Here is a 15,002-nt window from a genome sequence, read left to right as displayed (position 1 = left end):
ACACACCCTAAACCAATTACAGCAACCTTATTAATAATACTTTTGCCTTGAACAGTCTATTTTTATGTGGAGCCCTTCCTTGAAGGATGGGACATTTTAGAAAGATATTAACGCACACTACAACCAATGCAGCTGCGTTGACAATATAAACAATGGTTGTATTCATCATATCTTCATGCACCCTGATAGAGATTATCTCAGTTGTCTTTTTGCCATTTCACAACAGTCATAGAGTTGGGTTTTTTCATCTAACCTTGAGCAGCTTTCAGGGAGATGGCAGCAATTTCTTCCTCTTTCAGCCGGGCTTTCTTCATGACACTAGTGGCCTTGGGGCATCCCGACAGGCTACGGTGAGAGGAGAAGTTACCATTACAGTGGCCAGAGCCATCACAACCAGGAATCGGGCAACTACAAGGCGGAGAAGGGAGTGGGGGGGGGGTTGAGGAGGGGAGCAAAGCAGGGGTGGCAAGGTTAGAGGGGTGAAGGTGACAGTGCAGGCACAAGGAAGTTACAAGAGAGGAGAAATCCGTCATCGGAAGATGAGGGAGGGGGGTGAAGGAGACAAGGTAAATAAAAGTGTAGATGAAGTGGATGGAATTGCAAGTGAGTAAAGTGGAAAAGGTTGGGTACAGGAATCAGGGCAGAGAATCAGGGATGTTGTGATGGGAGATCAGAAGGGCAAAGAGGTGTTGAGGGAAGGTTTCCGGGGGGTAGCAGAAAGGAAATGGGCAAGGGCGGCGTGTGATGTTGACCAGGGCGGGGGGAAAAAGGAACAAAACCACAGAGAACAAAAAGAGAGTGAAACTGAAAATACATGCGACACCTCACAAAGCAACAAAGGGTACACCATGCAGAGTTGACAAGTTTTCCACACAGTGCAAAGCACATTCACTCTTCAATATGACTCGACCACCGTTGCAGATGACATAAAGGAGAATATCAAAACGACACCATGGAGTAATCCAACGGTTACATCTCCACATTCAGATTCCACTGAAGATGAAAACTGACACACTGTATTCTAGAACTGATCTCACAGTTTAGCCAACTTAATTCCAACTTAGCAGCTTGCCGATTAGTGGAAATGGTGACATCATGATCTTTTTTTAAAACTGCAACACCCCCCCTCCTCCAACTTTAACCACTTGCTGCAAGGGACTCCGGTTTTGGGCACCGTGTGTTTATACCCGTGGCCGGGGTCTCCGAAATCGGACAAAGGGAACTGGGCCTTGTAACAAAAGACCGTACTCGGAACAGAAGACCAGGCTGCTGGGCATTACCGACATTTTTTCACTCTCAATAGTGGAGATAATCCAGCCTTGTTTTGAAACAGTATACCACGGTTTGGGGCATTTAGTGCAAGCGGATTACCACCGGGGACGAAAGCGCTCCACCACCGCAGCAATGAGCCACACAGTACCGCTGCACGCTAATCTGGTACCTATTGAAAAGAGGTCAGCAGCGCCACTGTGCCAGGTTCATCAACAAAAGAAAGTTTACATAACACCACACAATCTGGGCTCTTTTTACAAGGCTGCAGGCCCGGCTGAAATACTCCAGCATCAAGAGATTTTGTCTGTCAGACTAGAGGGGCCACCAGACAGTAATTTGTGTGGGAGTAAACGTCCATCAATTGAAATGATGAATTTTTGAAGAATTTTGAAAACTGAAAATCTTGCAAAAGTCCCGATTATGTGCACTGCGTTTTTCAAACCATCTGGCAGCAAAGGGTTAAAGAATGAGTAAGAACTACGCCAATGAATAACAGAAAAGAAAGTTTGTTGAATATAGCCTTACCTCGACGAATTCTGAGGTTCCATTTTCACAGACTTGGGAGCGACGGCAGCTGGGGAGCCCGACTGCTCGTTGGCACCAAAGCCGTCCCGCAGGTAGTTCTGATACACCTTGGAGGCGTTGGGGCATCCCGAGGCACTGCGATGTGAGGCATACTTGCCCGTCAGATGGCCCGAGCCATCGCAGTTGGGAACCGGGCACCTGCAGATTATGACCAAACAACAGGGCATTCCACAAACTGAGTTCTATATGCTGTTTTAGACAGGAAACTGCAGGAACCATTCACAGAACATTTTGAGCTCCGACTACAGATCACCCTGCACCAGGGTAAAATCACTGGCTGGAAGAGGAATGGGGGGGGGGGTGGAAAGATATAAAAAGGAAACCGATTCTGAGGGCTTGACATTGGAACAGGTTTCAAAAATGCAAAAGGTGGGGATCAGCAAAAGGCTACGGGTACATGTGGCTATTTTATCGGGGAAAGTAGGCATTTGACTCCAAACATCTAGCAACATCCCCCTTGTGCCATTTTCCTTAACCCCGGGAAGTGACAGATGGGTCCCTACCTGCCAAGGTCTGTCGCACTCCACTGGTAATCGTTAACAGTTCCGGGAGGATTCAAAAATGAAAGGGGGAGGGGAATTCTGTGAGGGGGAAAGAAGGGGAACAAATTCCCGGCAGGCCATATTAGCTCAGTTGTTATGCTTTAGAAAAGAGTACGACAAAGGGGCCAAGCAACACCGTACGGCCCTCCGAAGTCCACGTTCTCTACTTTTCTCTTTTCCACCACGATTTGAAGTCACAGCCAGGCACTGTGGTTCAAGGCCATCTAGAAATGTAGACGATTTGGGGCTTCCATTGCACAGAGCTGTACTCAACTCATCACAAGGCAACTCAGTCGTAAGGCAGTCACAAGTCAGAAAATCTTGAGTAGCAAAGCAGTGACAAAGTGGCAAAGCAGTTTCATGACCTAAAGAGGCATCCCTTAGAATCCTTAGCAACTGGTCATTCCCTCCTACTTGGGAGCCGACTTGTAATCAGACTTATGACTGACTTAGGGACACTGACATTAGTTTTTTTCTTTAATGAGAAACAAAAATTGTCTCCAAAAACAAAACAAATCACTGGTCTCAGAGACAAGACAATTCAAGAAGCACACAAAAAGTCTCGTGGGCAGGAAACGACAGGATTAGACTGACATGATTACCAAGATTGTAACCAGTTTGTTTTGGAGGCAAACAAGTTCCAAGCGGACGACATTGGCCTCTACATCCTCTCTCTTTTTTTCTCTCCTCTTTTGTACTGACCTCATGGTGGGATCCTCCACATTCTCATCGTTGCCTGCCTCCGCCTGGGCCTGAGCTTGGGCCTTCTGCTGGGCGTACATGGCGTTGCGCTTCTTGGCCCGGGGACAGCCCGAGAGACTGCGGTGGGAGGTGTAGTTGCCCGTGATGTGGCCCGAGCCGTCGCAGCCCGGCGTCGGACACCTGTTTGAGGTGAAAGGAGTGGAACAAAAAAAATGCAACGCTCGGTGATAACAAAACTTCTGCTTTTGAGTCGAAACAAGAAGGGGCACTAGGCATGAAGACTTCATTGTTGAAAGTGTGGCACACTGGAACAGATCCTATACCCAGAACAAACTGCATCTGCACCCAGGTCCATCAACTGTGATTGGGCTCCTTACCACTTGTCAATGGAAACAGAGAGAACAGGTTACAGTTTCTTGAATGGGGCTGGTGAGCACGGACTTTGCTGAGCAAGAAAAATTGACCATGAAAGGCAACTTTTGAGTGATGAACGCATGTCCCATTGTATATATTGTGCATAGTTTGCCCAGGGGAAAAGCTACCAGTGATGAAAGGTGGTCACTGTTTCAATTTGCCCTACATGAAACAGGTGACCAGCCCAAACTGGTAATGTGCACTCCTCAATCAATCTTGGCACAAAGCGGCATTTTCTGCAATTAGCCCTGGACAAAATGGGGGCCCTGGGAAACAATTGTGAACAGATCCAATGCAGGACTGCCTACTTTAGGCCGGTTCACACTTTGCGTCGAAACGAACACAATTGCGAACTTGTGACATCAGAATAAATATTCCTGTCCCAAACTGGTCGAAGTTAAACACATTTCGACCCTAGCGAAATTTCGCATCAAATTTTTTGTGACATCAAACTGGCCACACTTTCACATTCGCCTGAGGTATCAACAGGCCTTTTTATGCAAGCAATCCCTCACTGTGCTCTCACAAAGAAGTCGACCCCCAAAGGTGGTAAGGTAACACAGAGCCCCCCTTTCTTCATTGCATAGTGCCAATAGCTAAGGTCACATGCGGGTGACACGGGGGGGGGACGGCAGGACACCTGCTTTTTTGCTGATAACATTTTAATGCTACATGTAAGTGAAAGCCCTGCTCTTTCACACTCAGCCAAATTGTACCAAAGTCCATGATATTTGACCCCTGGGCATTCACGGCCAACCAAAGTGTTGCATCAATGCCACAAGACTATTCTGTAAGGTTTAAATTAGTTGACATTTATGAGTGGGAACGCCAAACATAGTGAACCCACAGTGTTCAAGACAGGGTCATCTAAACCTGCTGTAAAGAGAAACAGCTTAAAAAAGGAATTCCTGTGAAAATACAGAAAAATTAAGTCACAATAAATGATGTACAGGAAGCTCATCTAAGAGAAACAGAGCAGAAGTTGGAAATAAAAAAAAAAAGGCTCTAGTTACAGTCATGCACTAGTCTGAATGGCACAACCTTTGCTGATTATAAACTACCAACACCAAGGGGCGGCTACTTACATAGGATTGACAAGGTACAGAAAAAAAAAACACTTGGAACGTACGCAGCAACAATTGGGACTTCCTCCAACAACCTGAGACTTGAGTTGTCAAGGGGAATGATGTATGTCAGCATTGTTGGTGTGAGTGGCTGCTGCCTCCTAATGGAGTTCGGTGTTTGATCTCTGCATCAACGCCAAAAAAATGTGTGGCATTGCGCAGATCACCTCAAAAGGTGCAACTTCACTTTTCAAATCCACTCACACAGAGGAAAACAATCAAACGTACTGCACATGATTACCTACGAGCTGTGCAGGGCAAAAACGAAAAACATTCAGAAAATAACATCTCCAACTGCCAAATCTGCATCTGCGTCTGTGTCTTGCTATGTGTGAGATTTCTTCGCCGACTTTCACACGGTGCAATGTTTATCACGTAGCTGAGGTTCCTTGTTTCGCCACAATTTGCAACTGCAGTCAAAGGTTAATTTGCATCGCTGATACTTTGCTATGATTCTCATGTTAAAGTCATGCAGTACCTGCGTTTTTCCCGAAATGCATTCGTATGGTCTGACTTCAAACAGTGCAATTTTCATGAACATTTGTGCTCGAATCTGGCAGCAACGACGAATCATTTGATTGCTGATTGCTACTCTGGAAATTAGCCTGCAAGATTTAGCAGCTCGGACGGAAGAAAGACGCACAGATGTTCTATTTTGCGGCATCACATTCACAAGTTGGAGTAGCAAAGCGAGTACGTCTGCATGGAGAGCTGCCATTTTGGAAGACGTGAACAAATGGGTGCGCATGCGTAATAAATTTCAACTCACAGGACCCTCGCGACGATCGCACGCTCTGCATTCACACATCCGATCACTAGTGATCATAACACAGATTTCACGTCGATGAAAAATTTTGGAAGAGGTCTCCATTGCTGCGACGATCACTCAGGACCTGTGTTATAACCGTGCAATTTCGTGACCGAGATAGACTTTCACACGACATGATATCTCTGCGATTGTAACATCGATGTGATTTCATCACACAGGACCTCTGCTATCGGTGCTCATGTGAATAGGCCTTAATATCCATGTATGCATGTAATATTTGCATGAGGAGTTTCGACCTGTGGTTAACGTGCTGAAATGGAATCTCAGAAAGTGTTTTGACTCTACGGCAGTGGCACTGTCTTTATGGGATGAGCTCAGCGGTCAAATCAACTGTCCAAGTTGCTCTAGTGCCCTTACTGAGAGTTTGATCAGGGAAGTCAAATCTAGTTTTGTGGGGGGGGGGCCAGGTGGCAGGGTCTCTACATGTAGAACGAATCCGTCACGGAAGGTCTGTGACTCTGTGACTATTCTTAGCTCACAGGAAACCAGCTGAAAAATGTCTTTCCTGACACTGCCTCTGACGTCCACATTCTTGGCGCGCGACTGCCCGAGGCTACACTCCCTGCCGACAGAAGGCTGCCAAGTGTCCATCCTGCAATGCCCACTTCTACACAGAAATACTACCACGGTGCTTTTTATGCTCTTCGACCCAGTAAAAAGGTAATGGCAAGACTGCAGACTTATCCATTGTAATGGTTTGAAGTAATGGACAAGCTTGACTAATACGAATACATATTTTCATTAGCACTGCAACACACTCTGTTCTGTGTAGGAACAACATATCGGCAAAACTTAAAGACACAGATAAAAAGCAGCAAACATGAGCTCTCTCCTACAACTTTTTCTTATGGCTAACTAAAGCATGCAAATGGCCCAACATGCATACGACAAATCATACACACCAAGATGAACAAAAGAAGCAAACAACCAAACCAAAAAAGCCCAAATCAAATGGAGATCAAATAATATTTTTTTCTCCAACTTCTAGAAAAACGAAACAGACCAAAAAACGTGGAAAATGACAAGGCCATGCACGACGACAAGAAAACCCAAAGGAAATATAAATGCTTTCCACAACCTCAAACTGAAAAAAAGACAAAATATTCTACCACCCAATCAAAGAATCCACTTACTTAAGCTCCTGACTGGACTGAACAATGGCGGATTTGTCAGCCATGGGGCACCCCGATATACTGTGCAGAAATCGCAATCAAAATAAAAGAAAAAGAAATTAAAAAAACGAATCGTGATTGACTTTCGAAATACGAAACAAACACGGACCGGAGCAGATGCAAACTGGGGTGAACTTCACAGAGATTTAACAGTGACTCCTTTCCTTTTTTTTTCTTATTTAGCAGAATGCCCTTTTCTGAAAAGCTTTGGAGTGGAACAGGGGCCAAATGTCACAGAGCATTTGAGAACAAAAATAAAAACTTTGCTGGGAAAACTCCCCTGGCACATGTACGTAAATCCTAGGGCTTGATTCTTGTAAAGCGGGTCATTTTAGCAATGGTCTAGGAAATGTCTCAGCAATGTTACACACTTAGCCCAAAATGGCAGAGGACCAGGGTGAGGCGGCATGGACAAAAATGCAGTTTGCCTGGCACCCTGTTGTTGCCAGGCAAATGGTATCCGTGATAAGGATATCTGGCGTGCTTGGCAACTCTACGAAGTGGGGCCCGGACCAGCGTTGCAGTCAAAAGTCCTCTATCTCACAAGCCCCTTAATAAGCCCCTTAACAAGTCCTTTCAAAAGACCAGTCACAAGTGACAGGGGTGAGCAATGACAAGGAATTGTCTTCTGTCACAGTTCGCTTTAATGGCTCACAACTTGGCTTAAGAACAGATGACTTGCGATGGACTTGGAAGGACTTACATACAAGGGACACAACAACTACAACGTTGGCCCCGACAATCCATACAGGTACAGGTGTGCGCTGCATGGTGTTCGGCAGGTAAAGGTTTCTTGGTGAGACACGTCTGCATGATCAATCAGGCTTGACAACGCCGCAAAAACTGCATGGCCCCTGGCTATACTCAATTGGGTATCTATCTACCTCACCTTCCCAATTAAGAATGGGCAGTGTAAGCTCTTAATGGCAAATACTTGATACAATGCGGCATTCTAAAGTCTTAGAAGCACAAACTTGCACAGAGAGAGTCCTGATGGCCAAGTTAATAAAAACAAACGGGCCCCCAGCTCAAAACACCACTGCTTAGGGCTGGCCCTGGCTGGATCTCTGCTAGCTAGAGCCAGCTTGGCACTTCATTTTAAGGCTTGGGCGACTCTGATCCATAACTACTCTAAAAACTGCACCTGTGACTGTGATACAGTGGTCCCTCCTCCCAATAGGCAAAATACAACATGTGAACACTGTACATTCAAACAAACGTGTCTGCGCATGGAAATATGTAAAATTAATTGCATAAGGTAGGCCTACATAAAAACACCATAAAGAGTAGAACAGTCGGTCATTTTGCTAAATTCAGAGCTAGTTTCATGGTACTAGTAGCTTTGAAGAGCTCACAAGTTTGAAACCCACAACTGTCCAATCAGAATATCGGTGACAACGTTTTGCTTCAATACTCCGAAGGGCCAAACGGAGCATGTGCAGAGCGCAGTGCGGAAGCAAGTTCTGTCGGTTGCCCCCAAGTTTGCCACAAAAGACAACACTGTATACTCTTGGAAGTGCAAAAGTACACTCAAACAGTGAATGGCTTCAAAGAGGTCTGACGTATGAGCTGCCCGTCTACTGGCAGAAAGTGTTGGGGCAAAACCCACAGGCTGATAACATGTCAAAAGCCGGGATGGTTTTAATTTTGCACTTTAAAGATCCAATCTGAATGTGTACATCTACAACTGGGTAAAGAGTACAACCAATCCATGTCAAGCAAAGGGTCTCTTCCAACACAAGGTTAATCACGTGCCAAGCTTTGCACACTGGTCTTTTCCGCAGCAATGGCCAAGTGTTAATCTCGGTGCGCTTTTCGAGCGAAAGTTCACCAAAGACTTAGCTATGTTTGAAACTATGTTTCACTTTTGGTGGCTTCATCTTTCAAGCAGGTGGGCTATCTGTGGTGAGCGGAGCATGTTAAAGAGACAGCCTTCTTGTAAACGGAAACTGAACAAGCCATGTGTTAAGTTTTTGAGAAGCAACCGCAGCGTGTATACCTTCTGTGGGAGGCGTAATTTCCTGTGGCGTGGCCTGATCCATCGCAGCCGGGGGTGGGACAACTGTGAAGAGGGGAAGCAGGTTGGTGAGGTTAGGAGCTGAGAATGCATGGTGAGCTTTGCTGCCTTACCCCGCCCAAGGTATGGAAGAGTCCAGACAAGCTTGACAAACCACCATTAGAATCCAATTTTGCTATTAAAATTAAAACTTTGCAATCAGGCATGCAAAAAAAGAGGATATTCAAATCTTTACAAGAACTTGTTGAGTGTTTTTTTCAGTTTTCAATGGCATGAGTGTAAAAAATAAAAACCACGAGGAACTCAACAGATCCGAGGCAAAGTGGCATGCCTGTGTGATATGCAATTTTAACACTTAGAAGCATAAAACTAACCTCTCACTATCAAGGGTGATGTACGTGTACTGTATGTCCTAGGATATTCCAGGATGTGAACATGATACGACACATTCCATGTACGAGCGGGGCACATGTCAATGTACAATGCGCGCCCTACAACGGGTCCGTACAGCATGTCCCAAAACATGCACCTTAAGACTTGCAAATCCCATGAGTTGTCCGCTCAGGGTCTTGCAAGTCCACAGACGTCACATACTAGCGTTTTTTTATACGTACAAATGTCCCAGGACATACATGAACATGGACATCTCCTGAAAGATGTTACCCAGGACGTACCGGTGCAGGTGCATGCCACTAGAGCCCTGCGGTTTCTCAGACTACCAGTGTTAGGGTAAAAACATTCTGCTGATGACAGACAGGTGTGTCTAGTGGCTCATTTGCCTTATGTACTGATAGTCCTTTTCTAAAAACTTGCTCTACAAAACTTTCAGAGAGACCAAGTTGATGAAAGGAAGTACACTACAGAGGAAACAACTAGTACAAAAGGATCATCACCAGAACACGGAGGGCACAAGGATCACATAGCGGAAGAGACAATGATGCACAAAAGTAGACAGCTGACAGTACGGAATGTACATGTACTTGTATTCTTTACGGAGTGAAAAGAGACCTTTGTGGGTGAAAAGATGGCCGACTCACAGGTGCCGTTCTAGAGACATACACATAAAAGATACACTAAGCACACAGCGATAGAGCACAAAGCCAACGCAAAATTAGCAACAAAAAGAAAAAGGTTCACGTTAGTGACTTGTACTGGCGTGCCTACCGGTACGTGTACACATAGCCTTTTGTGCCACAATTATGGAAATGTAGGTAGACATAAAAGCATGTTTACCCCCCCCCCCAAAAAAACAAAAACTACTCCCCTGCACACACACCCTTTGAACGGTTCATGCAATTTAAGAACCCAACTACAGACAAAGGTTATTCCACATTGCCACCAAGAGGAGGTTTGACAGCATGCAGGGGCCGAAGCTGACCCACAGAGGGGCGCCGTGCGGTGTCAGCGGTGGGATCGGTGGGACCTTACCTCAGATGCTCGCGTTTCCCATCAAGGCCGCCCTTCATTTTGCGGGGTTTGTTAAATTGCATGAACGCACCACTACTGTGAGTGTGGCCAGTCCGAGCAAGCGAGGGACGGTAGAGAAAGACGGGGGGGAGGGCAAATTAGAGAGAGGCAAATTATCAGGGGGGAGAGGGAAAGGAGGGGGGACTGTTAATGAGTTATTGCACTGGTAAACCAGGCAGTCTTGTGCACGGAGGAAATCACTAAAATTAACTATGCTTTCTATAAGGTATTAAAGATTTTTTTCTCGCTATTTATGAAATTTTGAAGTGAACATAAAAGTGGAGCAAAATTAATGATGCAATCAATTAATGATGCAGTCAGTTCGATCATTTTGAAATTTTCATGGGACTGGATTATCTTGCATTAGTGAAAAAGATGTGAAATGTAAAAAAAATGAAATGGGTAAATTTATATGGTTATTGTGACATGGAATGATGGAGATCGTAAAACAAATACAAAAGAGGTTTTACATTTTGATGTGGTTTTGGCAGAGGGTGATTAGATTGGTTCTTCATCATATGAAGGCTTTAAAGACTAACCAAATTAAATTCTGATCTTGAAAGCGCAATTATGTCATAAATGGCAAGCCAATCTGATGAAAATGAAACTAGGAGACCTTAAGACTAAAATGATTTTAATGCCAATAAACAAGGTACCTTGGGTCATCATAATCTGGGTTGGAGGTCTTCAGCATAGCTGCGACGGTAATTGAGGAGCTGGTTGTCAGATTGGTTGGGAACGATGAAACCGAACTAATGGGAGCCTTGCTGGCTTTCTGTGGTTTGCCAACACTGGAGAAGTCCATGGGCTGCTCGCCGTAGCTTCGGGGGATCTGTAGGATGGTGGGTGCTGTTGTGATGAAGGGGGGGACTGGGTTTTGCACCCCGGGCTGGGGCACACTCAGCTGCATCAGCCCACTGGCCGCCGACTGCACCGAAGCCGGGGAGGGAGCACTCGGGCCAGGTGCGGTGACCGGGGCAGGGCCGGATGCCGCTTCGGTAGACTTGCTGGACTTCATGCTGAGGTCCAGTGTGCCGTTGCTATCCACCTTGACTGTCTCCATGGCCCGCTGCGATGCCGGTGCAGCAGGGCCGGTCAGTGGCTGGGGGGCATGGTGCTGGTGGGCTGTCTGCGGGGCGTGGTGCTGATGGTGGGGTGGGGGTGGGGGCGGCATCTGCATGGGGATGGTCAACTGCGTCGAGGGGGCCAGCTGGGGCGTCTTGATGGACAGGTTGAGGGCAGTGGCTGCCATGCGGGCGGACGTGGAGTCAATGGTGCAGTCGTTGGGGTCGTAGTCCCCAGCTTGGACCTTCTTCTTGACTGGCGGGCTCAAGTCGCTGGCTGTGATGATCTTAGGGGCAATGCGCTTGTGACCCGTGTTGTAAGCCACCTTGGCATCAAAGGCCAGAACACCTTCCGGTTTGCTGAACCGGACGTCCCCGGGTAGGTTGGGCCGTGGACCCGAATTCGTGAAGGGCTGGTAGCCGCTCTCCATCTGCTTCACATACACTGATCTGTGATTTAAGCAGGAAAAAAAATCATCACTATCAACTACATGTATGACACCAGAAGCCTGGTTAACAAAATCAGAAAATAATCCTATGCTGTTAAAACTGATATCCGGTTTAGATTGTGGAAATATGCGGACATCGCTAACCACAGTCTATATATTTTGATGAGCGTAAGGCCAAAATATTGGAGATCATTTGGGAAAAGTAATACCCACACATGAAGTCTGTCCTCTCAGCAATGTCACCCGCCAACTTGCACACATGCTTTTAAGCTTGATCTGGATCGCCACAGGTACATCAATAGCCAAGTACTAAACTGTGCAGTAACAGGAGGCTCTTCCTTCTCTAGCACTTGACATTGTGACTGTGATCTTGATGTCTTCGGGATGCAGTACATTATGGCTACCTAGAGGTGTACTGTTTGCTGAATTATTTCTTAGTACACAGGGGAAACTTCCCAGAGAGCTCATCCATCCCTAACGCTTCAAAGTTACCTGCTCAGCATGTCGGCCACCACGTGGTCCGGTCGGCTGGTCGCGACATGGGGCATGCCATCAAACCGGTTCATCGGCTCGCCGGACGGCTGCGGCTGCTGCTGCGGCGGCGGCTGCTGTAGTTTACCGCCCGCGTGCTTCTCCGCCGCAGCAATGGGACAACCGGACAAGCTAATGGGGCAAAAGAGGCCATTCAACCACGGGGTAGAGGGCAGAAAGAGAGAGAGACGATTGACAAGGTGAGGACCGTGGTACATGCGGGAAATAGTCCATGGAATGCAGTAGAGAAAGACAGCATGATAATTTCAGTTTACCAAAAACAAGAATGGAAGACATGCGTAGCTTCTTTTCCCGGTCAATTCTGAATCAGATTTGGGTGTGATTTACAAGACACAAATTCCAACAACCTGGTACCTGAAGGGCTTCACTGATGGAGAAAATCATGCAGGGTGGCTGACACGAACTGAGCAAAATTCTCTACAAAACTGTTCACCGAGTACGAAAAAATTCCCCCTTCAACCTACCGTGTTACCCAGGGACTATACACATGCATTAATAAGGTCCATCCAAACGTTACATTTCAAAGTGTGCATGCATGAACAGATGGGAAAAGTCTCAAGCGCATACAGAGGTGGTAAGAATTAACTCAGTGGGTAACATGAAGCAATTTCCAACAAGGCAAGCATTGTTGCTGGGGTAAGCCTTGTTGCATCTGACTATACTAACAATCCGACACGTGAAACTCCACATCAAAATCAAGCCTGTTCACCAGGAAAATGCTATTCCAAATCACTTTTCTCTCTGCAAGTTTATCAGCAACCAATGTTTATCGCATACAGTACATGCAAAACCACAAGGGACACCTGAGCAGGTTCCCTTGGAATCTGTTTCAGAATTATAAGGAGTACTGGCTGAAGATGGTGGTTGTGATCAAGCCTTTCGTCAGCCAGTACCAGCCACAGACATATAAACCCATAGACAGACAGCTCCTATTCAAAACGGTGGGGTACCGTTCTCTTGCAACCCGAAACTATTGAATCTCTCTGTAACAGACAATAACAAACCACCTTGTGCTTAACCAAGAAACAAGTGCGTCCAACCCCAACCCACTTGTGCACATGCAACAAGATTGACTTTGAAGTTTGTTCCAGCATGCTATGCTGTACACGGTATTTAGCATCTGCTCAAGTCTGAGACTTTTAAAAAGAGCATAAACGAACATGATTTTGTGACGTCAGATCGCATGCTTGTGCTACGAATTTGCAGAAGTTCAACAAATTTCAAGCCAGGCGTATTACGCGGTGAACCTTTCCCAATTTCCAGTTCGCCTCCCTTTGGCATTTGCCTAGAGCAGTTCTCCACAAATTGGCAAAGCTTAGAAAATGTTTACAGGTTACCAGCCACAAGTAGACAATCACGGCATACCTCCTGTGGCTGGTTCCCATCAGCTTAGCACGTGAATTTGATAAGCAGTTACTTTGCTTCTTCGATCTTTTTAGAAGTGGCCACAGAGCATAACCACAAATCTCTTGCTTAGCAAGGCCAACTGAATCACTACAGGTTCCAATCCTGACTTAGCAAGTTTTCTAGCAGCTCTTAACAATAAGTCAAAATGACTTGAGGACTAAAAACGCTGCATGCTCTTAATTCAATTTTTCCACCCTCCCAATACAAAAGACCTGTCAAGGGTCATCTGGAAAACGACTACAAACAAACCCTGTGCTGCTGCGACATGCAGGTCTGGACATGGACTCACCTCCTGTGGGAGTTCCTGTTGCTATTGACATGCCCCCGTCCTGTGCAGCCCGGTGTCGGGCATCTGCTTAATAGGGGAAAAAAAGGGGAGGGGGGTTCAAGCAGAACAATTGTTCATTGACTTCTCCTCTGCACCTGAGTCAGTCAGGAAATGTAATGGAAGGCAAACTGAGCAGAAACTGAGAAAAAGTACCGCACGAGTCTTCTTCCTACTGATGAGAATTATTTGGTAGTTTATCTTCAAGGCAAACTTGAATTCTCAATTCTGATTGGTCGATCCATGGCAACAAACAGTGTGACATGTAACTGTATTGCATGGTTCATATCAAACCCCACGTAATGCGCTGTTTTCACTCATCGCACTGCGCTATTTGTACGCTAAAAGCAAAATGCACAAATACAAAATAGGCCCCTATAACATCTTTACTGCATGTCAAGTTTGCTTGATGATAAATTCATTATCACACTTGCACTCAAAGAACACAGAATAATGTAGTGCATCTGTGTCTCGTATACCACGAGGCCGAAATACACTATTCGGTGTTCCACTTGCACTCCTTTAATAACTAATACTATATGGGAGGTGTGCAGCTCAGAATAGGTTGCTGATGTGCATCAGTCTTTTGCATGGTTACTTCGGTGGGTCCCCCTATCTGCAAATTACAGACAAGCGCAAGACCCATTTACGGAAGTGGGCTGTCGGGTGACACAACCACACAAAGCCGTGATGTCATTAACACCTTCCCGGGGGCTGCTAGTCCTTTTTCGATCCCACACTTCCGTCTTTCCCCAGTGGTCTGTGTGTTTTCTCAAATCTTTGAATGTTCAGGAAGATACAACTTTAGTCAGTTTGCTCCCGATTACTTTGACAAGTTCATCACTTTCAAAACGGTTTTCCCCACTCTCTCTCTCTTCTGGTTTAGTGCCATTAGACAATGAAGCATTGAAATAACGAGAGAATGAAACAAACTTTGCTTTGAAAGGGCTCCGACACACTTGACAAACAGAAGCGAGAGACATTCAGTTGAGAGTAAACAGCAATGCCAAAGAGAAAGAAACAGCAACATGAAGCATCACAAACAAAAGAACAACTATCAAGAAAAATGGGGATATACTAA

The 15,002-nt window shown here is 45.9% G+C and overlaps 1 protein-coding gene across 19 annotated transcripts in view; it reads right to left on the bottom strand.

Moving 5' to 3' along the window:
- Window positions 1–15,002, bottom strand: part of LOC110978227 (uncharacterized) — a 68,402-nt gene that overhangs the window by 4,600 nt on the left and 48,800 nt on the right. For 6 of the 19 annotated variants that reach the window (XM_087148824.1, XM_087148832.1, XM_087148836.1 and 3 more), the window contains 10 exons: window positions 13,886–13,951; window positions 12,130–12,300; window positions 10,781–11,638; window positions 10,086–10,160; window positions 8,640–8,702; window positions 6,602–6,661; window positions 3,102–3,281; window positions 2,361–2,438; window positions 1,798–1,995; window positions 254–408 (listed from right to left, as the gene is read on the bottom strand). In XM_087148824.1, coding sequence (XP_087004950.1) covers window positions 254–408; window positions 1,798–1,995; window positions 2,361–2,438; window positions 3,102–3,281; window positions 6,602–6,661; window positions 8,640–8,702; window positions 10,086–10,160; window positions 10,781–11,638; window positions 12,130–12,300; window positions 13,886–13,951 — 1,904 coding nt within the window. The remainder of the gene's footprint in view (window positions 1–253; window positions 409–1,797; window positions 1,996–2,360; window positions 2,439–3,101; window positions 3,282–6,601; window positions 6,662–8,639; window positions 8,703–10,085; window positions 10,161–10,780; window positions 11,639–12,129; window positions 12,301–13,885; window positions 13,952–15,002) is intronic. The other 13 variants (XM_087148825.1, XM_087148837.1, XM_087148839.1 and 10 more) reach the window with 11 other exon arrangements.

This window comes from Acanthaster planci, linkage group LG18, assembly GCF_054643075.1.
Source record: "Acanthaster planci isolate LZ-2023a linkage group LG18, COTS_SCS, whole genome shotgun sequence".
Lineage (NCBI taxonomy): Eukaryota > Metazoa > Echinodermata > Asteroidea > Valvatida > Acanthasteridae > Acanthaster > Acanthaster planci.
This window is presented reverse-complemented; position numbering and strand designations above follow the sequence as displayed.